The 25928-nt window shown below is 39.4% G+C and overlaps 3 protein-coding genes across 6 annotated transcripts; 2 read left to right on the top strand and 1 right to left on the bottom strand.

The window, feature by feature from the left end:
• Positions 1-556: 556 nt before the first annotated feature.
• On the top strand, positions 557-23248 carry LOC128253739 (uncharacterized). Of its 4 annotated transcripts, none has more exons than XM_052982385.1 (9): positions 557-686; positions 1165-1416; positions 10358-10416; positions 11004-11052; positions 15197-15425; positions 15498-15564; positions 20622-21106; positions 21166-21484; positions 22082-23248. In XM_052982385.1, the coding sequence occupies exons 3-9, from the start codon at positions 10366-10368 to the stop codon at positions 22277-22279; spliced, it is 1398 nt and encodes a 465-aa protein (XP_052838345.1). In that variant the 5' UTR covers positions 557-686; positions 1165-1416; positions 10358-10365; the 3' UTR covers positions 22280-23248. The 4 variants fall into 4 exon arrangements, with proteins under 4 accessions (XP_052838345.1, XP_052838346.1, XP_052838347.1 ...); XM_052982386.1 differs by having other exon boundaries at positions 568-682; XM_052982387.1 differs by lacking the exon at positions 1165-1416 and having other exon boundaries at positions 594-686.
• A 92-nt stretch (positions 23249-23340) lies between these two features.
• LOC128253740 (uncharacterized) lies at positions 23341-24921 on the top strand. Its single transcript, XM_052982389.1, has 4 exons — positions 23341-23385; positions 23715-24164; positions 24220-24556; positions 24615-24921. Exons 2-4 carry the CDS (start codon positions 23729-23731, stop codon positions 24799-24801), a joined length of 960 nt encoding a protein of 319 aa, XP_052838349.1. The 5' UTR covers positions 23341-23385; positions 23715-23728; the 3' UTR covers positions 24802-24921.
• Positions 24803-25545, bottom strand: LOC128253741 (putative ATP synthase subunit f, mitochondrial). The gene is made up of 3 exons (XM_052982390.1): positions 25487-25545; positions 25338-25420; positions 24803-25213 (listed from the first exon to the last, which is right to left on the bottom strand). The coding sequence occupies exons 2-3, from the start codon at positions 25414-25416 to the stop codon at positions 24969-24971; spliced, it is 324 nt and encodes a 107-aa protein (XP_052838350.1). The 5' UTR covers positions 25417-25420; positions 25487-25545; the 3' UTR covers positions 24803-24968.
• Between the last annotated feature and the right edge of the window lie 383 nt (positions 25546-25928).

Below are 25928 nucleotides of genomic sequence, written 5' to 3'. Positions count from 1 at the left end.
TAATTTAGATAATTTCTAGAAAGAATTTATGTTTTGTTGCATAATTTTGTTTAGTTTAGAAACCCCTTTAAAACTGCTGTAGATGTGTTTTAGTTTTAATAAAGTTTCAGGAGCTCTAGTTTACCTAAAACCTCTTTTCTTTCTAAAATTCCATACAATTGTTTTCCCAAGTGCTGACTTGCGATATGGGATGACCACCCCGCCCGACCCTCTAATTATGCCGCACTCATTAGAAAGACAGTCTGGACTCATGGGTGTATTAAAGGGAGCCAGCGGAGCGTGGCCCCCAGTCCCTATCCCGTCGATCATCAAGTGCAGCTCAACTGGACGACGTGTTGTTGCTGAAAAACTGGCGGCGACACCAAGGCGACCACAAACATCAGCAATACCTGTGTACTGAGTGCCATCAAACTTTATAAAGAGCTCGTTGTAAGAGCGAACCTAGACTTGCCAATTGCTCCGACGAACGAGATCCGAATTCCGAAAGCCGAAAACCCCAGAGCGAAGTAACTCCGAATCTTGGCAAGACCGGTTGTTGGTTGGCCCGCCGTCTTGACGTGTTTTGTCGGAGTGCGATCGCTTCAGTCTTGGCCAGGTTGGTGTGCTAGACACATCCACAGCGCTCAACGAACCCACGATCCCGATCCCTTCCATACGATCCGATTCGTTTCGATTCCAAATCGTGCGTGAGTTTCCCAAGTGTTTTGAATTCTACGGCTTGAATTCCGTTTACTCGATTCTAATTGGATCGTGCAAACGGATTCGGAACGCCATCCCCAAAGATTGAAAAAGATTTTCGAGATTTCAAATAGTTGCGGTTGTTGCTGCTGTGTTTTGTGTATTTTGTGTGTTGTTTTGTGATATTTTTGTCGTGTTTTCCTCTGATTTTTGTTGCCCTTGGGAAGCTATTAAGCTCGACAACGACGACGGGTGGTTGAACCGGGCCCAGCCAATACGTGCTGAATGATTTGTGAATCTTTTGAATGTTTCGCGTTGTTTTCTGGGGAAGTGTAAAAGTGTCGGAAAGTTTGTTGCTTCAGTCTTTTGTGTTGAGACAGCGTAATAGCAACAGCAGCAGCAGCAGCAACAACAATTTGCCACAATTCGCCAAGGAGCCGCTCTTTTTGTCTCTTTGGCCAACTCTTAAATGTGCAATTCCCGCAGCGTTAACATGTAAAACGAGTGTTGGCCACAAAACGAAATAATTATAGAGGAAGCCCGCAAATAAAAAAAATACAAACCATTAAGGAAGTATAGCAAAAAAAAAAACCATCAAACTAATGTGAAACCAAAATTTCGTTAAAATATTTAAAAATCATCAACGTTCCGGACAACCAGTTTAAAGCATAGCAAAATCGCCAAAACAACAGACACATAACAAATTGGATTACGCAAAAAGGGCGAAGTTGGATAGAGGTGAGTGTTATGGAGTTGGCCAAGAAAAACAAAAAACCCGCAAAACCGCAAAGAGAAACAGTTAAAAATCAGGCTGAAAAATCGAAGTTTGTGCCGTTTGGCAAAAACAAAACCGAAAGATGACTTCATAAATCGCTGCGAACGCTGTGGATGTGCCAAAAATCCATCAGCCAAACCGGTTTTCTCAAGATTCACGGAATACTTGTACTTGGGGGAATAAATTGAAGTAGCATTGCAATCTGTTTTCTGTGCAAATTAAATGGGTTTTTATCTGGGTTTTGTTGAACAGAAATAGCGAATAAAAAATATAATAAAATGTCCCCATCTGCCAGGGGATCTGAACCTGTTTGCCAAGGTTGCCTGTGGCCAAAAATTGGCTGCCAAGTTCGCAGCCAGTTACATCACCATCTTGGGGACACAAATATTATGATGGCGCTGGGGTATGGGGTTTTGGCCATTTAGGCAGTCACATCACGGATATCCGCTTTTCCAGGCTTCCTAGTTTTCAATGCCCATTCCTGGTTGTGCAGCGCATAAGTAATGTGTCATCGGGGCCCTAAGTCCATTCACATTTTCCACACATTGTGTGCGGCCATTATAAGCCGGAATCTGCTGCTAATTGGCTGACCCAACAGCAACCGCCCTGAGAAGTTCTTCTCCCTGTGGAACTTTTAGCACTTCCACGGATCACACAGGGCCATAATTATCTTCATTTCCATTGTATATGAGTTGGCGTCTAAAGAAGCAATTAGGAAAGCTGATTGATGGAGAGGCTTGCATCATCTGTAGTGTGCTGGGTATGGGTTATATGGGAACCTTTCATTTTTCGGTGATGCATGGCCTATTAATTGGTTAATTTGTGGTTTGTTAGCTATCAAAATATTGTCTGGCCCATGTAATGGTCTTCATCTGCGTTGAATGCAACGCCTTTTCTAGTGAATAATGGTTGCTTTCATATCGAAGTGGTGGTATCTTTAACTTCTGTTGAATATTTCCCAGTTCTCTGACATTCTCAGAAAGCTTTAGCGTTTGAGGAACGCCAACGCAAGCGTAAAATTTGTATAATTAAAAGGCGAATCCGCGCTCGAGCTGCTCGAATACCAGTTTTCAGAGCCATCGTGTAGTTAACTTGTTTATATAACAGCCAGACAGCGGTTTGAAGTGACCTTGAAGCGGGCACAAAATAAAATAAAGACGGAAAATATGATTGTATGTATAATTTTGTATTATTTTGCTGTACGCATGTATGGGCGCACTTAAATGAGAGAAATAAATATCTAGCTTCCTCCAACCCGAAAAGCCAATGATGACAAATGGCGAATTTTTTGGGGGGTTCATGAACTAAGCCAAGAAATGCGTGTGGGCTTGCCAAAAGGTGTGTTGAATGATTTATAATCTACCGCCGAAGAACTGACAAAGAAAGCGCCAAAAATGGTGAGTTCATTCAACCAGGCTAAGACCTTTTCGAATTTAGTTTTTCCGCTTATTCGTTGCCATTGATTTACAGTTGAAACGAAAGACTTAGGCAACGAACTTGAGGCTTGCATTACTCATGCGACACGTTGGCGCTTGCCCCTAATTATGCAAAAACCCAAAATGCCAGCGAAAGGCGCGCCCGAAAACATAGTCAGCATGAGTCATTTTTTGCTCTCCGGTCTGGACAATGTGCATTGGATTTCTTGTTTGTTTTTTGGCCGAAATTGAAAAGTCGTCTGGCTAGTTGATTCGCCACTAAACCACCTCAGCCCCCAAACTCCCCTGCCTCCTCCGCCAGCGTTGGCGAATTAAATCAACATTGGCAAACTCAAGCGGACTTAAATGCAGGCTTTTACCTTAGACCAAAACCCCACGCAAAAAAACACGCGGCAACTGCAGTTGAATACGAGTTTGTTCAATTCATTCCAAAACACTTTCAAATACAAACCTTAAATGGGGTGTGGCAGGCCAAGACTTTTGAGTTGGAGTGTGGCTAAAGGAAATGAGCAGCGAATGATGTGGCTTACTAAATGGCAAAAGTTCTGGGATATCTGTTACGGTTTAAAATAGGTTCTAAGCATTTTTGGGATTCCTCGAGTTCTCTTATTTTAGTATTTTTTGAAATTACAAAATAAGTATGTTATTTGTTAATTTTAAAATATACAAGTATTTGCTTAAACTATGATACTATCAATTTATTGGACATACGATTTTAGTAATATCATAACAGTGAATTTGTTTTGTCTTGCCATGCAATTGTGTATATATGTATCATACTTTAAATACAGAATTTAGTTAATTGCTAAACAAACTAAATATTTTGATTTTTTAAAATTTAAAATTATAATATAAACAATAATTTTAATATACTATTGGTACAATACTATATACTATGTATATTTACAATATTTTTTTGGAAAACTTTTAATTAAATACTTTTAAATAACTTTTCAAAACAATATTTTATTGTTAGAGCACGAAACCTATTAGTTATTTTCTTTTCTTACTTCTGTTTAGTTGTGCACCCATTAGGTTAGAATGAGATCATTAATTCTTCGTACAAGGCGGAAATCTTCTTCAAAAGATGTATACTTAAACATATACCGAGTCAAGGAAAACTTGGATAGAGTTATTATGTGAACCATGAGGTCAGCACTGGAGGGCGGTAATTAGTAATGCCCGTGTCTCTGGCTCATCAGTGGATTCCCTCATCAGCCAGTAAGTATCTGCTTTTAAAATAGCCCTCAATAAATGAGTTTTAATGACGAATTAGGCCCATGCCCAGCCTGTTGACCAGCAGTAGCCGTTGCCAATGTCGCTGGGAGCCTCCATTTTAAGTACTTCTAGACGCTAAAGCCCGGGGCCCAAGCAAAAACGGAACTACAAAACTAGTTTTAGCTGTGCCTTCGGGGCAAAAGGAAAAATAAAAAATAAAAAACACAGAAAAATCAGCGGGTAACAATGGGCGCCAGTCGAAAGGCAAAAAGGCAAAGCAAAATGCGCAAAGTAAATGGCTAAAACTGAAATATTGTAGACCCGGCTCTGATAAAAATCAAACACATTCATGTCTACAGCTTAGCTCAAGTCACGTTCAATGCGAATTTCTTTGCCGTTTGTTTTGTGTTGGTTTTTATTTTTTTTCAGTTTTTGTGGCAAAGACTCAAAAAAATATAGCAATAGCCGCAAAGCTTGTAAGCCACAAAAATTAGGCGTCAAAATGAGAGAGAAAAATATATTTAGGCTGAGCCGCGGGCCAGTTGTGGGTGTCCAATCAGTGCTTTTCACATTTTGCATATTGCCAGTCAGCCAGTCGGCGTTTGAGCCAAATTGGACATCTTGACAAATGGCAGGGAAGCGAGCCATTTGCAGAGAACTTACATAACATAACACTGCGGCTTGGAAATACGCAACGGATTGGGCAGTATTTGGTCTTAAGACCCAAACTTGGTTCGCACACATTTTGTGTGGCAAGCCAGGCGATGTCTCCACGCTCCAGTTTAATGCTGCGTGTGGCAACGTCTGACAACCAGGTCAACGCATTTTGGGGCTGGGCTTCCATGTGCCTCCTAATGATGCGCGATTTTCAAATTCTCACATTGTCTAAATGGGCAATTGTCCATTTAAGACCGCTGGCTGCTGCCGCTGTTGGCCAAATCGAAATCTATAAACGAAATCGGCGCTGGCGTTTATTGCAATTGGCCAACAGCAAATTAAAGCATTGTTAGCTCATTTGAGGCGAACAAAGGCGGCGGTGGCGAGACAATTGCATTGACCTTGAGCCAATCGTCGGCTAAAAACTAAGCTTCGTTCCGAACCGTTGACTTTCCGCACTGACTGACTAACTGACTGGTTTCAGAAGCCCATCAATTCCCCATCAAATGCCAGCTAATTACGAGACTTATATTTAAATTTAAAATTCTGATTTTCGAGAAAAACAAAGCCTGCATACACAAGCAGGTGAAAGTCGATGCCTCAATTGCCATTCGATCTCAGACGCTTGATTAGCCCGCTGGCCAACTAGAAGTTTTTTTTTGTTTTTTTTTTTTTTGGCCCAGGTAAAAGTAAAAGCTAAGTCCAAAAAGTCTGGCAATAAAGCCGCACTGACCTCATTTGGAGGTATAACTGCCCTTTTTGTTCGACTCGTTAATTGCCGTCATTAAGAACAATGCGGGACAATCGCACAATGCATCTTCGGAGCGGTGTTCGGTGTTTGGAAGACCAAACTTCAAGGCCCTAACCCGCCCCAACTTACTTTCTACGACAGCGGAATTGCAGCGAAATTAGCCGTACGCATCGTTATTCTACACAGGAAGAAAAGGAGCTCTATATGAAGGTTCAAATATATTTAAAAAACAAATCAAAATCAATAAAGTTGTTTTTTTAAGGCCCATGATTTCCTGAATGTAATAATAAAACTAAACGGTTACCAGCCTGGCTATTTATTCATTTGAACTAAACGAAGAATCGTATATGTTAATGTAATTTTGTAATTGTAATTTCTGGAAAAAAAGCGATAGAATATTTTACATTTTTACTAGTTTTCGTGCGGTATTTTAATCTATCATGTGGTGAAGAATATATATATGGAAATATATGGAATATTTATCCTGGAATTTTTTCCATTTGAACTTAAGCCCTGTTATTACAATATGTTGAAAATATTAAGACTCCATATATGTTCATATACAACATTTTGATAATTGTTTAATTTGTAATTTCTTACATAAAAAAGTTGTATTCATTTGGTCTAAACTTTTCCAATTAAGCTGGGCTAACAGATACTTTATTTGTTTATAAAGTTATAAATTTGTTTACGTTTCTGTTATTTTGTTGATTAGAAAACCATTTAAATTTTAATAAAGATGCCGGAAAAAAGATATTTTTATTACTATTGACTAGTTATTTGCATCTATATATTATATTAGAAACAGATAAATGCAATATGCACACATTAAGTTTATGTTCCTTATTACATATATTCTGAATTTGTTACCATTTTATATTTTTATTTTGTATGCCCTAAATTTCAAAACAACTCCTTGTATGAGGTAGAATTTTTCACAGGTAGGAATGTTCTACTTTTTGACATCTTAACTTTGTTTATACATATAAAAGGTAAATGTTTAGTCATCAAATCTATCAAGTAATCATGGCAATATTTCTTTCCGTGTGATTGATCACACTACAGCCGAGATGTACGGCGGAGATTTCCCATTTAATGGCAAACCGCAACCGAAAGTTGGTAGAATGGTAGGAGAACCCCCTCCAGCGCCGCCACTTCGATAGTTTCAAATGGGTCAGAGCCACGTTAGTGAGTTGTGGCTTAGACTCGCTGTCAGTGTGTGTGAGCTTGAGTTTGTGTGTTTAACACAGTTTTTTTTTTGTGATTTTGCCATTGCCTTTGGCAATTCAGATTGGAACCAGATCTGACAGCTTGCGATGGGAGTCGTCAGATATTCTAATTGACTAATTTCCCGAGATCTCTGAGATTTCCAAAAGGGTTCCCAAGACGGCGGCTCTTGATAATGTGGTTCACCCAGATACGTGGGTCTACGGGTGGTCCGTTCCCTTTAATTAGTCACTTCATTAGGGATTTGTTTCGCCCGGCCCAAAACATTTACGGGGCTATCAACATTTCATTTTCAAATAATTTAACTTCAGCGCAATTTTACGCATAGTTACACGCATTTTTTCATACACTTTTCGGCTTTTCCCAGCCATTTTCGCTGAAGCAGAAAGCTGTAAAGTTAAGTGTGCATTTCCAAACTATAATATTTCGTTTTTTGCATACCCATACACATACCCATACCCTCGTTGTGTATTTAAAAGCATATAAATTACGGGAAAATGGAAACACGCGAGGTCATTTAGCCGCCACATTAACAGAGCACACACACACTTCAATGAAACTGCAATTGTTTAAACAAAATAATAATAAAACACACTACTTTGTTGGCTCGTCGTGCACGCAAAACCCATTTAATTTATTCAGTTGCACGGCCCATTTTGTTGTTTTTTGGTTTAGCATTTTGTTTGCCTAGTTATTTCGGTGCTATTTGCTCTGTAAAATGTGTGTCAAATGAATTGAAATCGACACTTGATGTTATCCGTTTCAATCGAATGCACACGATTGATTGGACAATGAATCATCATTACATAATTTATATTCTGTTCAAGAGTTCTTGGATTTCATGGGTAGAATTATAAGTTGAGGAAATGCATAGCAGCTGCAGGAAATGCTGACTTACAGAGTAAAAATCGATGGTAAATATACCATAGACTTTTATTGAACAAAAGGTAGTATTTCTTAATACAATTTTTTTTATATTGTAAATTGTAAAAATTTTATTTCTACATTATTGCCACTAAATATTTAAAAAAAAGCTGTCTAACTCGATGGTTAATCAATTATTTGTTAAAACTTTGATTTAATGAAATATAAATTTGAGCTCATGTTTTAAAAATCTAAAAAATTGCTAATATAACAATTAGTGTTAGATTTCACTGCAAATATGATAAAAAATAAGATATTCGATCAAATCTTTTTATTTTTCTATAGTAGATTTCTGTATTTCTCTAAGGAAAACAAAAAACCTGTATCAGTTTATAATGACCACCAAAATGTCTATAATTTGTGCCCCAATTTGATGCAATTTCCCTTATCACCGATGAACGCAATTGAAGGTCAGTTGGAGTTTGCCATTTCCATTGGGCATTGGGCATTGGGCTTTGGGCATTGAGCATTTGGCCTAATGTTTTATTTTCTTTTGCTCACTTTTAGAGCTCGAACTGGGTAACGAGAGCAGATGCCAATCAAAGTCATTATTCATAATGTTCGTTGGCGTGTTTCGCCGCATTTTTCCAACTAATTTTTTGCCTGCATGAGCTGCGTTTTCAATTTCGAACTTTTTTTCAGCTGTTGTCTGCCTCGGTTAGAGCCGCTTGCGTCATTTTGCTAATTTTAGCTAATTTATTGCAATGCCAGTGGAAGTACGCTGGTGGGATGATGTTGGCCGGCGTCAGTTGGCAATTTGCATTCGACTCCGAGCCACGTTTGTCTACGGATTGTGATTGTTTCGGCATTGTTCAGGAAGTGTGAGCCTACTTTGACAAATTGATGTGTGCTCACTGCATAATGCCCACAATTTATCAATTTCAAGAGATATCTATTGACCCAATTCCGAGCTTCTCCCCGTTTTGCCGGCGAACCAATTTCAATAGCAACCAGACTCGCAACGAGATTACACCTCTTGGATAATAACCAGCCGTATCTTGGGGTCTGAATCTCGATCCGGGGTGAGTGGATGTGGATGTGGATGTAGTGGAGTCGAGTACTGGTCTTGTGACATCATCGCCATGTGTGTTTGTTGCCGTGAATGAAATGTGTTGGCAGCGGCAGCGGCAGTGGTAGCAACAAATCATTATCGCCTCTCGGCCATCAACGTAAGCCGCATTTTACTGCTGTCTTGTGACGCCCAAGACAATGATCAGCATGCACGGGGAAAAATATGATCTCATTTCGGCTATCATCTGGATTGTATTTCATATCTATAGGTTCTAGAATGTGGTGATTGTTCAGTCATAAAGGAACGACCAATTGGTTTTTTCACTTGGTTAATATTTTTAATAAAAGGTGTTTTTCTAAAGATATTATTCTCATACTTGAAATATTATTTTGAAATATTGAGTATTGAATATGTATCAATATTGAATATGTATAATTAAAAGGATATTTTTCTAAAGAATAAGATCTCATATTTGAAATATTATGTTGAAGTGTTATTTATAAATCATAAATCATAGCCACCAAATAATGTATTTTAAGCTGTTTTTATCTTAAATGATTGAAATGTAAATAAATACAAATTTAAAAGGCAGCAATGATCCTAACTTTAAGGTATTGGGGGCACTATTTTTTTCATTAAAATAAAATTAGGGTTTTGAAATATATTTAAGACCGTTATAGCCTTAGCTTTCATGGACTTCAAATAAGTCTTTGTTACCTAGCTGCAAAAAATAACCCAGGTTACCTTATTTTGTGCCCATATTTTGATGTTTAAGACCATACTTTTTTCTGGGTGTATATTATATGTCAGCGAATATTCATATGTATGTCTTTCGTTTTCAAAGATTAACTGTTACTTTAATTAATATCCAATTGTCATTTAATGTTGCATTATTTTATAGCGAAAGCTACCAGCTAAAGAAAAACGGCGAACGGTATGTCTTACATAATAAAATATCAAGTAAAAGTCTTACCACTATTAAAAAAACATTAAGGCAATAGTCGAATGGTAGTTTTTATTTTATATTTCCATTATGTTACTAATATTTCTGAAATCGATGATGGGTTTCTCTCTTTTATTACTTCCCCATGTTATTAATTTATAAAAAGCTATAGAGCCACATATTCTTTACCGTGTAGTGGTCACTTTGAAAATACCCTCCTGGCCATGACTCGCCAGCGAAGTTCTCACCGCTCGGCAGGAAGTGGAAAAGCGTTTGTCACGGGTTATTGATATGCGCTTAATATCTCGTAATGCCGTTGATGCTTCTGTTGCCGAGCCAAGAAACCAGCGGAAATCAAAGTCATGATGCCGTGAGTTGCAGTTGACGCTTGTTTGTTTGCTCTGCGCTTGATTGCTGGCATCTTGCAGATACTTTTTAGATCGTACTTAGGTTGAGTTACAAGCTACCACTTTATGCTGATTTTAACCCATTTGCAATGAGTCCGCACGCGAACCGAAAATTCGGCTCTGTTGACTTGACCCATTTGGCGAACAGAAAGTTCGCCCTGGAGCCACGAAATTCATTACAGAATGTCTGTGTTCGGTGTTCGAGTGATTTAGCATAATCCTATACGTGTTTCGTTGTGGGTGTGGAACCGGTTTTCTGTTTTCAGTCTTATATATATTTGAAGTTTTGACTATTTGCCAAGGTTTAATATCCGTCTTTCGATTTGCAGTTCACACCATGAAGACCGGCACTCCAATGGAAATTTTCTACACGGCGCTGCACTTAATCGTAAGTATTATTTTATTTTTTACATAGTATTCTGGAGAGAAATTGCCGGAATTGTCGGCCAGAACACATCAATCAAAGAGCAGCCCGACTGAATGACAATTGCATGCCAATGCGATTAACCTGAATAGGAGACACTGGAGGCCATTTGGCGACTCCCTCCGCCTCCTCCTCCGTATGCTAAATGCGATTCCAGCCAAGTGGCCAAAAGTGGCACACCGTGGCCCCAACTTCTAAGCCGCTTGGCCTCCAAATCGAGCCGAGATCCAGCAGATTTCAGGTTCGGGTTCAACTCTAACCCAGGCAACAAGCTGGCGAAAGTTTATTCGCCAGTTTCCTTTGGAGAGAAGCCTTAGAATCGTGAGAATATAATGTTTGCCTCTATCTGCCGGCAACACGAAAACGAAATTTCCACTTTAATTAAAGAAGCTTACTGGCGATGGATTATGCCAGGGACTTAATGTCGGCTTGTCGTGATTTATGTCAACGCTTTGTGGCCCAAAGGGGTCGGGTATCTATAGTGTATAGTCTATATCCCATATAGCATGCCAACTATGCTAATGAGTGACTTGTCTCCACTTTCTTTGCAGACAATCGCAGCTCTGACGACGCACGCAGCGCAGATACCAACGGCAGTCAGTGAGTACATAAATCTGTCTATTAAGAAGCTAAACCAAATTCTATGGATTGGGGCTACCAAAGAAAAATTGCTAACAAATTGATAGCGAAGACGCGGGGGGCTTTTGTTTGCCTCCGATCACTTAAATAACATTCAAATGAGGCATCAACATCTAGCCCATAAACTGGTTATCGCTCAAAGTAGTACAAATCAATATTTTAATACAAGATTTTAAATATTTGTTATTGAGAATAAAGGTTGGTAAACATTTTATAACAAGGCATGGTCAAATAATCAAAAAATATATATATGGACAGAAGTGTAGTAGTTAAACGTTAGCTAAAGAATTGAGAACTATAAAAATAATTTAAATACTAAAACAGTCTTTTGATTGCAATTTTAATTTGTACCTATAAAGTTTGTAACAACAATGCAAACCCATATAGGTTTTTAAAGAGGTAAAGCAATTGGAGACCATTCACAGAATTATGTAAATAGATAAACAAGTGCTTTAGAAAAGCTCAATATATATTCCCTGCAAAGTATTATCTTATAAATTATTATTAAAAATTTAAAAAATTGTCATGGAAAAGAAAATTGGGAATAGAAAATGTTCTACACCATGGAAGTTTCAAAATAAAACTTATGTTGTTCAAAAATAAGGCCTTAGACCAAAGTTTTAAGCTCTTCGGTATAGAAATGAAGCTAAAAAGTATGGAGGTTGTTTAGATTGAACTAATTCTAATATTTTAATACTGTCTGTAGTTTATTATCAACACACAATGGTTAAAACGAAACTTTTTTTTATGTGTAGAAACTTATAAATTTATTTAAAAAGATAGGATACAAATTCCTCAGACAAAAATAGCATTACAATGATGAATTGTTTCCCCCTCCCAAAACGATTACCTAATTAGTTGCAAAGACACTCCACTTTAATCCGCCAGCGAAGTTTGCCATTGTTAAGTAAACTGGCTAAGTTGACTGTTGTCTTTCTGGTTGCAAAATCTCTGTTGACTCTGTTGGTCAAAAGCCGAACGCCGAAAGCCGAAAGCAGGCATTATAATCGCATGGCAAACAAAAGTCTATTGGAGTCGACTGGCCAAACATTGCGGCACACTTCCTTCTGGCTTTCACATTGCGTTTTTGGGTTTTCGTTTTTTGTTTTTTGGAGTTGGATTTGGCTAAGACCCCGTTGACCTAGGAGCCATGATCGGGCAGCGATTCGTGCAGCGACTGCAAATAGTTGAGGAACTGCTGGTAGCTGAAGAACTCTCCCTGGTTTCCACCTGGATGGCGATGGTACGAGCACCGCTTGTCGAATATCCACCGCCTCTGCTCCGGCGGATCGAACTCCTTGACCAAACCGAAGATGCACTCCTTCAGGTAGCAGAGTTCAGCGGAGATGTAACTGGATGATTAGATCTTTGATAACCAGGACTTTAACTACTGGTTTGGCTCACACAAAGGCTTTGTTGATTGTCTCCTGGATTTTGGGGCTTTGGAAAATGCTGTTCAATACCAGGGTCTTCTGTTCCCGCTGCAGAAATATCAGAAAAAGCGGAGGAAGTAGGCAGAAACGCACACAGTCCATTAGATCCTCCATCAGAATCTTTCTAGCCGACCAATGATGACTTAGCCAGCGAACTGCATTATAAACTCACTTCCTTCTTTAAAATATTAAAGTAATTATGGACTTAAAACCAACAATAATTGTTGTTAAGTCAAAGACTACTTTAATATTTTATTTAAGGAAATGTAGTCCACACTCCTTGGTTTTTATTTTTTTTTTTCTGGTTGTATGGTAAAAGGTAAAGAAAGTTTTTTTTTTAGATTCGATATAAAGTAAGAAAACTATACTTCGCAGAACTGGAAAGCAACATAATTGTTGTTATGATTATATTTAATAAAAAAAAATATTATTCATTAATGTGAACTTTTTTTCTTAACAAACTATTTAATGTATAATATTATTATAAAGGCTACCTACCTTATATTCTCCGAATTAAAACTCTCTTCAGTAGTATAAGCATTCTCGTTAATAATAAGCTGTTATTGATTAGAAATCATATTATTTATACACTTCTTGCTAGTTTAGAACCCTCCACTTACTTCTTGATTGGACAGCGAGGATTTAACTTCTAGCTCAAGAGCTGACTCAATTGGTTCAGCTTCCACTTCAATTTGCTTCGTATATGTACCAGTTATTGTTGAAGTCAGATCTGCTGCAAAAGAATTGATGATCTGAGCCTGATCTTTGCCTTCCTGTTTTGACTCATTTTCTGTCCCAATCTCATCCATCTGTGCACTTAAAATCTATCTTTGTCCATAAACTTGGTGAAAGCGATCGATAATTTGCCTCAAATTAGATCTAAATCACGAAATATATCTCATAAATCAGAGAGTAAAAAACTGATTAATTTTTCGAGGCAACACACGACACTGCGATTGAGATGTATACTTTAGGTTGAGGTTTTTGCATTTTCTTTGTTCGCTGAATGCCAAGGGAACAAACAGCTTGGAGAGGAGTAATTTATGCGAACCATTGTGGCTTTTGGTCTAGTTTGTTCTATTTGAGGAGTGCATAGTGTAGTTCGGCTCGCCTGCCGAGACCATAAAATTATACATAATAGAAAGCCATTAAATGTTTTATGTGCCAGTCGAGTTGAGTCGTGTTGAGTCGAGTCGAGGAGTGGAAGTGGATGTGGATTCCAATCCACTTCCAGTAAGAAGAAAACCGGCTCTGCGATGGCCGTGTTCCATGCAATTACTTTGCCCAGAACCGCAGTAAGTGATGCGAAATGCTGCAAGGTTCGTTGAACCAACTCGACCGAAGGCATCCCATCCCATTCCCAGCCATCCGAACCATATATATCTATATACTGTATACACACCGCCAACTGCCAGGGCGAACGTGCCTGGGCAGCTTTCCTCCGCTCGTGGTCTCTTCTTGGCCAATTGTGTACCTTTGCAGAGGAGGAGCTGAGGTGCCAGCGGGGAGTTCTTGGCTGAAAGCAGGAAATGCCAAGAGCACAGCCAAATCCCAGCCTGGGTCTCGATTTGTTTTGCCGAAGTTCAAGGAACTTGCAGCGCGGCGTCTTTCTAATGGCCACGAGCGCTTCTGTGGCGTGTCTTCGCCCCATGCTGCCGCTTCTGCTGATATTCAATGGCTTCTCAATGTCACGAGTATGCACTCAAAAAAAAAACAATTCGGATTCAAGAAAATTTTAATTTCAAAATAATTTAACTGGCATCTATATTAAAATCTTATTTTCAAAAACTACCTTATATGTATAGTATAAACCAATATTTATTAAACCGAAGAATAAATCAATTTCATATTTTGCACAATTCTTTTGACGATTTAGGATTCGTCTTAAATAAAATGTTGTTATAATTTAGTTAGCCCAACCAGTACATCATAGTTATTGTCTGAACAATGAGAATTGGAAAGCTTTTACTTTGGAAAAGAGTTGCAGTTTATTTTTGTATCGTATTAATAAGTATAACAATAATGTTAGGAGTTACCATGCAATAAATAGACCTTTTTCAAACAAATGATTACTTATTGAACGCTGTTTCACTCTTTATCCTTATTAAAATTATATTTATAGAATTAGTTGTAGTTCAAGCAGTACGGTTCAAAAACATCTTGAACTTATGGAAAAACTCTGTAATACATTTACAAGCTTAAAGTTATTTGTATAATTATATATGTATGTTACGAACCGTGATTAAATACTTTTTAAAATATATACTCATATTTTTATGAGGAAATGTAAAAGTGATTATTGTTTTGAAAATGTAAAAATCATTTTTAGTTTCCAAATGTTAAAAAGTTTAAAGTTTTACATGAACTTTTAGTCTTTGATATCAACAAATTATTGGTCAATGTCTAGTTTAAAGCTTTACATTTTAGTTTTAGTGCACTAAAGTATTTGGCTATAGTCTTCCGCATGCCAGCTTCAACTTGGAGCCATAGTCTTAACTAAATACTGCTCCCATGAGCCATTGTCTTGGGTTTTCCGCTCATGATTTATGCCAATGACTCTTTAGGTTGCCTCCTGGCCGTCTAACTGTGCTTTTTCGGGAGTGGGCCTGTCGTGTTACTGTTTGCATTTCATAATTTCCGATTTCCCCGATTTTCTCGATTTCCCCTTGCAGAGGATGCGCAGAGCTCACTGAGCGAGGCGATTGCGGCGGCGGAGAAGGAGGCGGAGGTGGCCTCCACCACGAAGCCGGCGGTGGAGCCGAGTGTGCGGATCAAGTGCCTGTCCGGCTCGATGCTGATCACCATCAAAGATGCTCCCCCGAATCACGAAACGGGGCTGTTCAGCGGCATGATCTACCCGAAAGGCCTGTCCAAGAACTCCACCTGCCTCAGTGAATACAGGTGAGCGTGGCCACTGGCACTTTGGCTAATCCAATCCAGATTTTAATCCATTTAATAATCACTACCCCGCAGAGATCATGTGGGCTCCCTGCGGTACAAACTGCCGCTGAGATCTTGCAACACGATGCCGAAGGAAACGGTAAGTCTAGAATTCCATTAAACACCCACTCAGGCAGATGGTATATCTATAGATATAGATAGCACATCGTTGGTGACGCCATATTTCCCATATGCCCAACTGGTTCTACCATTTTGGCATGCAAATAAAAAATTAAACATTAAGCTTAAGCACTTATAAGGCAGCCAGACCCGGCTCATTGGTTACAAGGTAAAGTCCATATGCCAAGATGATTAGTCCACTGAAAGGTTGAGTCAGAAATGGCCAACTCACGCACCTTTTGCGGCTAAAATAACGATGCGATTGCGATGGCCTCACAGAGTTTTCAGCTAAAATCATTAGTCATTAGACATGGTGGATAAAAATTAAGATTCTAATGGTTATGATGGGCTTGTCTATCGTTTAATTAGATTCAGCTAAAGGTGATTGAGTAGTGAAATTTGTATTCTAAGAAAAAATGATTACGTAAAAATGAGTAAGGCTAAATTGGGAAGTTGTCAAATTAATATTTTCTTAACAAGCTTGTTAATATTTTCTTAACAAGCTTATCTAGAAACAATTTAATTATAAATTTTCATAGCCAGAATCTATTTCTTGAGTCAAAAAAATCACTCAAAAGCCAGTTTTCCCAAGATCTCTGACCTGAGCAAGCGTGTTATTGATCTGAACCGCCCGATTGAGCGTGACAAGCCGTCTCCCATCACCCTGCAAACGATATCAAATAATCCGAAAGACGGCCAAGATGTGCCATATAAATTTCAGTCTCTCGCTTCGCCATTGGGTTTGTCTAATACGTATATGGCCCGACTTATTTATTGGCTCATTCAGTCGATGGATTCGGGCAAACAACGGGCTGTGTTTGTGCTGGGATCTGATTTTGAAATCTCAATTAGCACTTAACCGGGCTAATGCGGCTGCAACTCACGCACCTCGGCAGCAGAGGCATTTTTATAGCCACTGCCACACAGTCCGAATGTGATACATATTTAATGTAATTTTCTCGGCACTTATGGGGCCAGTGTTTTGTAATTTGCTGCCCGTAGCGGCTGCTGTTAGCCGCTTTTTCCTTTCGCTCGATTGGATTGACACAATTTTTAAAATTACCAATGTTAATTGCAGTTACGACAGTTGACAGCCGCAATGTGGCAACTAAGTGCAGTGCGTTCAAGAACCCCAAGATGTTATGAGAAGTCATCGATTTGGGTTAGTTGGCTACTTTATGATTGCTACAGCCAATTAAAAACTTCTAAAATGTGCTTTAATATATTTACGAGGCATTTGATTTTAAGTATTATTTAAGAATTGACGATAAGCTCCGTAAAAAAATGTTATGTTTTTAACAAGAAAGAAATATGGATTAGTTTGTCTAGATTTTTGCGATGGAGATAGGCTTACTTGATATTTAATGTGCGGTAATAAGTTGCAGTTGAATATCTGAGTTTGTTGCTTAAGTCATTTGTTTGTTATCGATGTTTTGTGCTAAAAATGTTCACAACAGAATATAGTATACTGATGTTTGGAATTACTATTTATGCCCTTTTAAAAGTTATGGTTAAGCCAGCAAATAGTAATCATGTATTAAAATTTAAGCACAGATGAATTTTTATAACGATTTATGCGAAAACTGACACTCCCAGCATGTATTTTTGATATCTTTGTACATGTATAAGCACATACCTAAGTTTGTTGCCTAAGTCATTTGATTTTGATTAATATTATGTGCGAAAAGTGGTAACGAAATAAAAATTTAATGATCACTGTACAGATTGAGGGTTACCTGCCATAAATAGCACATACTATATAGTATTCTTTAGTTTGCTGTTCGCTCAGTTCGTTGCTTAAGTCTTTCGTTTTTCATTGCTTTGTCCTTCGCCGCTCCGCCTGTTCTTTTCTTTTTCTGTTGATTCAAGCAATTCACACAAAGTGTTCAATAAGTAAGAATCAGTAAATATTATTTACCCCCCGCAAATACTGGCAAACCAACAGAGGCGTCCAAGGCCCGACAAGGTAGATATCTTAAATGTTTGCCATTAAACACGATGAGCGGGTCTCATCCAGCGTGCAGTCGCACTAATGGCAGCCATCCTGCCTTACGTCATCGTGTCGCGATGAGCTCATCATTGCAGTGTAAAAAGTCGCGTGACAAGCCACCACTGCCACAGCCACATCTGCTGCCATTGAGCGACAGCTCCCCTGAGGAGTCGACTTGAAGTGAGTTGAGTTGAGGGTCTTGGCTGTGCGCATGTCAGGCATAATTAAATCAGCCACGAACAGGTACTCGCAGGGTCGCAATTTTAATTAAAATTGAATTGCCCCCCCCCACCCAGAACTCCCATGGAAAACCAATTTTTCATCGCTCAGCTAGTAAGCCATCTCTCGCAGTGAAATCAATTTGTTCTGTCCGATGGTAATGCGTTCATTGGCCACCAATGCCGTCGGCTGACCATGAAAAGGCCAAAAATGTCCGAACATGTAAGCGCTTTATGGTCTTTATGGTATTGATATTTAAAGGCAGCTACCGCCGTGTTTGGAGCGAAGGTCAGTCTCGCCTCGGACTCATACTCCCACTCATCCAGCTTTTGAACCTGTTTCTGGCCACATACATCTGATACACTTACACTTGCCGCGCGGTAACCATGTTTATGTGGAGAAGTGTTATAATGACATAATAGGGTTTTCTACCGTTAGAATCTTGAAAATCTTAAATGTCACTTTATTATGCTTTTTATTGGCCCATTGTCTTGAGATGATGATGCCCATATGCCCAGCTGCCGAGATGCCCAGCTGCTGAGAACTGACACTCGAACATAACTGTCAGCGATTCTTATGGGCACTTGGGCAACAAAAGAGGAAGCCCCTGCCCGTTCTCTCATCTACTATACCCTTTCTAGCCATCTCGTGGCTTGTCTTTAGCGGAAACCGTGTTGGGCAATAAATCGCACACTGGCCAGAGTCTAGAGCTTCTTCTTTTTTGGCCGTCGATTAATGCCTGCTGTAGCAACAAACATCGGGGCTGTTGCTATTAAGAATAAAGCCGCCTGCGGAGAGCCCACTTAAACGAAGAACTTCCGTGCCCAAATCCGTAGAGACCCAATTACAAAACTTCCGAGCTGGCAGCTGGTGGTGTATGTACTTACCTCCGTCATTACCTCACCTTTCTTCGGCGCAGTTGGCTTTATTTTCCTGCCATCGCCATCGAGTGTGTACTCGATTTGTTTCTGCTGTCCGTTGGAATTAGCACAATCACCGATGGGCGAATAACCCGTTACAAGTACACAGAGCGAAAAACTTCAAACATATTCGAAATAGAATTTAAGCCATGTTTTTGGTGATTCACTGTATTGGCAAATCAACTTAATAAGAAGTAACTGTATTTAAGATTTATCCAATCTTCAGAAAATATAACAAACAACATGATATAGTTACGTTTTTTCTTCTTTTATTAGGTTAAAAAATTAAGGAAAGTATAAACATCAATAGTATGCATTGAGCTCCTTTTAATCTTTATATAGTTTTTATATATATTGAGTTAAAACTTTAGTGCAAAAATATAAGTTCTTTAATTACGATTTAATTCTTTACAATAAACAAGAAGAAATAATAAAAACATTTTTATCGCCTTCATAAAATAACAAATATATTAGTACAATACTAGTTTTTTATGAACAACAAGCACAATCCATACCTCACCTTACAAAAAAACATGTTGTTTTTATTCCTTTTTTCACATAAAAAATTCTGTACAAACCAGTAAATCTTGAAGAGTAAGATAGAGTGTAATTATGAATGCCTGCAGGTGTTAATAACCAGCCAAGAAGATTTTCTCCCCAGCGGATATTCAATTAAAAATCCCTACCTAAGGGAAATTGCATCATGGCAGCATCGCATTCTTGGATTTCCCAAGTGCCTAAGTAACAAGCCATTAAAATTCATCATGCAAACTTGGCTAATTTGCGAGGAGATAAGGGCCACAGCTCCCCGGAGTGAGTTGAGACGACTGGCCACGTCACACCTGGCCGATCGGCTCTAGCACCATTCTGATGGCGACTCCAGGAAGTGCTCCACAGCCCCCACTCGAGTATTGTCTGTCTTGGATCGCACACTCAACTTCTGAGCGGCGATTTCTGGCTGCAGCCAAGCGTGAATCTGAATGCATAATGAGAAGGGGCTTCGCCGCCATTATACTTGGGTTCAGGTGGCAGATATGGCTTCTCGGCATTAGCATTAGCAATTGCTTTGGCTTTAGCTTTGGCTCTGGCTCTGGCTTTGGCCGGTGGCCAGTTCAGCTCACCTAGTGAATTGGGGGCGAACGGGTTTGTTGTCCGGGTCTTTTGTCAGTACGTGGTAATTTAAGGTATCATATTATTCTCATTTTAATGGTAATAACTTGAGCTGAAGAAAGCTTATACTTACACTCACTGGCAAAAAAAAAATAGTAATTTAAAATTGAAATAAAAACGATTGAAATGTGTATTGCAATTCTTTTGGAAATCTTGGTAAAATCTTGAATTAAAAAAAGGAACTGGAAACGATAAACAATTGCCATTGAAAAATTATGTAAAAGCCATTAAAATTTATTTTGTAATCGGTTAAAAATATATTTACTTTTACTGTTACGTTTAGAACCCTTAAAAACTCCGGTTAAAGTTTATTCCAAAATATTATAAATTAATTGTGATAAGAAAATACTATAATTCTAATAATTAATGAAATTACAAAGTTATCGACCATAAAAAAACGATAACAACCTAGCTCTAAGTTTAGCCCATTGGTACCATTTTTGCAACTACGAAACTTAAATTCTAAACAACCTACATAGCTCTGATATTAATATTTTAGTCCAATCAATTAACAAAGTTTCTTGTACAACCTAGTTCTAAACCAAGTTTAGCCCATAAGCACCCATTTTGCAACTTTAAAGTTTAAATTCTTAACAACCTACTTACCTTTGGAACATGTAAAAGGAGTGATATCATTATTTATATGATAATTAGTCCAATCAATTTGTGCAGTTCCTTGACTGATTTAGATTTATGATTATCAAGTGCTTAAAAACTCATAAATTTGTTTGCTTTCAGGACGATGGTGGCATCGAGTTCTTCAACACCATAGTGCTGCAGCCGCACCTGAAGCTCATCACGGACTTGGGACGCGGCTACCACGTTCGCTGTGCCTACAAGAGTCGCGATGCGGCCATGAAGCCCAAGAAGTATCTGCGCAAGCACGCCCAGAAGCCGCAGGCCTTCCGCAGCGAGGATCGCAGGGACTACGGACGATCGCTGGACAAGCAGCAGGACGATGACCTCGACGAGGAGGATGTCTATGATGCGAATGCGCCGCAGGAGGAGCAGGAGGATGTGAGCAACAACGAGATCCCCATGCCCGCCTGCCACATGAAGATCTACAACGACGAGCACAAGATAGCCGACGATGTGAAGATCGGAGATCCCCTGACCATAGTGATCAACATCGATAGACAGCAGGTTTATGGGCTCCATGTGACGGACTGCATAGTTCGCGATGGCTTGGGCTGGGGAGAACAGCGACTGGTGGGCGAAGATGGGTAAGTCAACATGAACATAATTTAAATTTATATACATAATTTATGACCTATTTAAACAGCTGCCCCATGGACAACGAGATCATGGGTCAGTTCAACTACACCGAGGATCGTTTGGCTGCCAATGTGACCTTCCCGGCGCACAAGTTCCCGTACACCACTTCCGTTTACTACCAGTGCAATGTGCGGCTGTGCGCTTTGGAGGATCCCACCTGCCAGGAGGCTCCTCTGTGCAGCGGCAAGCGACCCAAGCGCCAGACGGCGGTCGACAGCAAGGAGGAGGACGGCCTGCCCGCCACCATTGAGGTCTTCTCCGGCTTGTATGTCAATGAGAACGAGAATGCCAATGACAGCGACGACGATGCGGTTTACAAGGAGAAGGTGGGTGACTGGGAATTTATATAACCATAGTAATTTGATTACAAATGATTCCGATTAACCAGCTATCACATTAGCACATGATAAAATATTACTTTTTTTTTGTATATACTTTATTTAAAATCTGTTCTTAATTGGGACCATCTCTAAATTTTATAGGAACCCCATCAGACTGAAATGATTTTACTTTTTAACAGTTCTTTAGAACAAGAAAATTAAAGAGTTACCTTATCAGATTCAGTAGATGAGGCTTCGAAATGTCTTTAAGACATTTCACGTAATAGAATTAAAATGCATAATTTATTAAAGGCAATACTGATTCGTAATCAACTTAAAAACGCGAATTTTTTAGAACAAGGAGTTAATTATACTTTAAAAACTCTTTAAGATAAGTTACATAATCCAATATTAAAGAAATGCACAAATTAAAATTTACTTTTATTAAATTTCAAAGCTAACCTTAAAGTAAATAGAAGTGCATTATTTAAATATGTAATACTTATTTATTAATATTTAACATACATACTCAATATACTTCCCTTAATTACAGATTTATTTAATATTTAACACATATATTAAATATACATCCCTCAATTTCAGACTCTGGATGATGCTCTGTGCGTGTCACAGCGCACCTTCGCCATAGCCATTGCCATCGCCGGCCTGATCCTCATGCTGGCCGTGGTGGCCGCCGTGCTCTGCATCATGGCCCGCAGGAGCACCAAGACGGTGTCGAACTCGGGCAGCTCCATCTACAGTGGACCCTACACGAACACCGCCTTCTCGCACAGCAGCTAAGCGCGGAATGGGGAGGTCCTCAAAGATTCCATTTAAAATTCAAACGTTTCCAAAATGTACAACACTCAAAGTGTTTAAAATCAGAGAGAGGAGATTAGGTCGCGCAGGTGCCGCTGCGGTAGTCAACGATTGGTAGGATTGGGAGCCACCTAGTTTGTAAGGATGCCGGAGCAGTCAGTCGTCCAGCGGCTGTTCCATAGATTAAGCCTAGTCTTAGTTTGCAATATGATGTGCAGAGATTACCGGGCAATGGCGGGGCACCATCCCCATTGCCTGCTAATGTCGCAGAGATCTTAGGTACTCCATATCCAGATGGTATGGTTTGGTAGCCATTCAACTCTGTTCCGCACAGTCGGTGTTGGACTCGCCCTTCCTTCAGACACTCCACTGTAAGTGTAAGCGTGTTTCTGCATCCCTACTACCCCAAGAACCCCTACTAACCTATTGTACTTTCCCTAACTTTATCACTCGAACTAACAACGAATGCAGCAGCCGACGCTCAGGTGATATTTGTACTCGTATCTACTTAACGACTAAATCCTATTCGTAATTTATTAATTTATCGGATGCCTAACTGCCAAAGGTCCAAAACTACAACACTCGGCGCCCTCTTAGTAGAATTTCCTGAACATTTTCTTGTCATTGATATACTTAACGCGTATTAAACCCTTGGCGGCAGGAGCCCTTATTATAAAGCAGCCGTCCCGATCAGCCACTTACTATACCGATATATGATATATAATATTTGATATATGATAATGAAAACGGAATGTCTGGCAACAGTTCTCAAAGTAAGCTTACGCCTTTGCACCGCTTCAATCGAGCATTCCACCGCCCACTTGAACAATTAAGGGAATGCTCCTCTGGAGCCGTTCAATACACGCAATTCAATTCATATTTTAAAGCTCAATTTTAGTGTACCTCTAAGTTAATATTAATCATTGAACAATAAACTCAAATTGACCTAAATACCTGCTGTTGTTTTTGAGTGGCACTACCTGTCTGGGGTTACAATGTAACTGGGGGTACAAATGGATAATAATATCAGTGTGGTTTTAGGATTGAACTCAACTGGTTACGAAAATATATACTTAATATTTGAAAAGGTATGTTTTTTTAAGAAAAGCATGGAATAGCGTTTTCGTTCTTTAAATATTTGCTATTGCAACTTTTCCAATTTTTTAATGTGATATTAAAAGAGTTTTGATTTCTTCTAAATGTGAGCTCATGCCTTTTTAAATATTTAAATTTATAAAAATTAAACAATTTTAAATTGAGTTTTGAAGTTGTACCTTTTGACTTATACTGTCCTGAGTAATTATAAATACATATATATATAAAATATATACAATGTGTATTATACGTATTTCATATAATCAATTTTTTTAAATTATAAATTTATAAAATTACTGAATTTTGATGGTTTTGTATTCAGAAATTTTGACAGCAATGGCGACTATCACAATTCTTGTCTTTAATTTACTGATGGGTATTACTAAGTGCTCCCTAAATTGTCCCACTGAAAAATCGCATCAGGTGCAGTTCCACCTGGTTCGTCAGTGTCAACGAGCCTCGGCGCAGGATGCACTGGCTCTGGAAAATACCTCTTCCTTGGAGGACTGCGTGAATCTAGCTGTTGAAATGCGGGGCCTGGCCATAAACTATGCTCCTGGAGGACCCAAGAGAAGGAAAAACATATACGATCAGAGATCCTTGGGAACGGAGACTCAAAAGCAACAGCACATACGGAGTCGATTGACTGCTTTCGAACAGCCTGGGGAGTTTTTCAACTGCCATGTGCTGCCGTGTCCCCAGAATAGCACCTTTTCCGGCATGGTCAACGATAGTCGCTTTGATTATTACAGTTTATATGGCAGGCCAGAAAGTAGGTACACCAAAAAATCTATTAGGACATCTACTCTATATGCTATTCTAACCAGTTGTCCGGAACTATAGCTGCATACCGCAAGCTGGCCTATTTGTGATCTATACCCAGCCCAGTATCTACTTGAATGCCTCCTTGACCTGCACCAATTCTTCGGAGTTCACTGGCAGTCTGGCCCACGTAGCCTCTGAGCACAGAACCAACTCCTTGGCTCAGTGGTTACGGGAGTTTAACAAGAGGCCTCCCATAGAGACAAATATCTTCTTGGCTTATGTGGGTTTGGTGTACAATAGCTCCACTTCCCTTAGCCGCCGGGATTTTAGGAATTCCCAGCTGGAAAGCCTGCAGTGCTTTCTTTATAGAGCCTGGGAGGCAGGTCATCCTCGTATCAGGTGGGTTGACATCGTATTTTCAAGATTATTATTAATGTTAATATGTACAAATTTCCAGTCAGGAGTTGACAAATGCCAGCTGCGTGGCCCTAACGCCTCAGGGAACTTGGAAAACCCTAAACTGCGACCGGCAGCTGCCTTTCATCTGCGAAATTCACACGGCCCGGCCAACTGCCACCTGGGAGCACTCCGAATCCGAGCTGGACATTGGCCCAAATGCGGTCTTCGAGTGCGAAAACGATTGAGTCCTATTCGCAGCCGTTTTATTCACTTAAGCAGTTTTCAAAACACAAAAGCCAAATATAGTTATTATGTGGTGGTAATCCGGTTGCCCGCCTCTCGCACGCCGTGTGTGTGTGTGGAAAGTGTAGATCCAGTTTAGATGCAGGACCATCGGGAACGGAGCCGCCGCTTAGTGGTACTTGTAGTTCCTGTGGTGCTTCAACTTGGTGTAGTTAATCATGTAGAAGAACGTCATGCTGGCGACGGTCAGCTGGAAGAAGGGAGCGATCCCGGCGCGCTTGGGGAACACGTACTTGTGCTGCCAGCGCCACCAGGCACGGCTCACGGCTCCGGCCACAGCGTTGGGGGTCTTGTTGCGGCGTCCCAGCCAGGCGCCGATCTCGCCCAGCTTCACCTGGCCGAAGGGCACATCGGCTGCGAATCGAACAACATAGAATTATGTAAATTGATTGTCTTGTTTGTCGGCCAGTGTAAATGTGCTCTGCGCCTGCCGCAAAACACCGAGCGAAAATTACGTAATTTCACGGACTTGTCTCACCTTTGCCGTAGAAGCGGGCCGGGTCGTAGGGCCCGTGCACCTTTGGGTTGTACTCAACTGGATAGTCACCGAAAGCCATCTCGCTGATTTGGTTAAAATAATTCTTAATTCAGAGTCTTATGAAACGAAAAATTACGCCTGCTACTTACTCGTTCGATACCAAAAGTATGACAATCAGTGTGACCGAAGCGGCGCAGGCTATGTATTTTTCGATACAAATATACCAAATACCGTTGGGCTAGGGTGACCATTTTGGAATTTATTTATAAAAAAATTGTTCTTTAATTTAAATGTGTTTTTACAATTTAATTTAATTGAAGTCGTCTTTAATTCTGTAGTATATAATATAAAATATTGTGCTTGATCCATACAACACAATAATAATACAAAAATAAGAACTAAAACTAAAACAAAAACAATATATATGTGGAAGCAGTCTCAACATATTTTTACTTTAGAGGCTAGTATAATTAAACCCAATACACTTATGTAATTTGCAACATCATAAAATTATTTTAATATGAAAGTTTACCCAAAAATACATAAAAAATGTCACGATAATTTTGTTCGCATTTGAGAAGGCTAATTAAA

The sequence above is a fragment of the Drosophila gunungcola genome, assembly GCF_025200985.1.
Source record: "Drosophila gunungcola strain Sukarami chromosome 2R unlocalized genomic scaffold, Dgunungcola_SK_2 000004F, whole genome shotgun sequence".
Lineage (NCBI taxonomy): Eukaryota > Metazoa > Arthropoda > Insecta > Diptera > Drosophilidae > Drosophila > Drosophila gunungcola.
This window is presented reverse-complemented; position numbering and strand designations above follow the sequence as displayed.

Bases quoted from the DNA above. Each gene is read 5' to 3' on its own strand.
- LOC128253739 (XM_052982385.1), top strand. From the start codon at position 10,366: ATGAAGACCGGCACTCCAATGGAAATTTTCTACACGGCGCTGCACTTA. The intron at 11,053-15,196 runs GTGAGTACATAA...TTCCCCTTGCAG, and splicing joins GCAGATACCAACGGCAGTCA to AGGATGCGCAGAGCTCACTG. The intron at 15,426-15,497 runs GTGAGCGTGGCC...ACTACCCCGCAG, and splicing joins ACCTGCCTCAGTGAATACAG to AGATCATGTGGGCTCCCTGC.
- LOC128253740 (XM_052982389.1), top strand. From the start codon at position 23,729: ATGGCGACTATCACAATTCTTGTCTTTAATTTACTGATGGGTATTACT. The intron at 24,165-24,219 runs GTAGGTACACCA...TATTCTAACCAG, and splicing joins TTTATATGGCAGGCCAGAAA to TTGTCCGGAACTATAGCTGC. The intron at 24,557-24,614 runs GTGGGTTGACAT...ACAAATTTCCAG, and splicing joins GCAGGTCATCCTCGTATCAG to TCAGGAGTTGACAAATGCCA.
- LOC128253741 (XM_052982390.1), bottom strand. From the start codon at position 25,416: ATGGCTTTCGGTGACTATCCAGTTGAGTACAACCCAAAGGTGCACGGG. The intron at 25,214-25,337 runs GTGAGACAAGTC...TTCGATTCGCAG, and splicing joins GGCCCGCTTCTACGGCAAAG to CCGATGTGCCCTTCGGCCAG.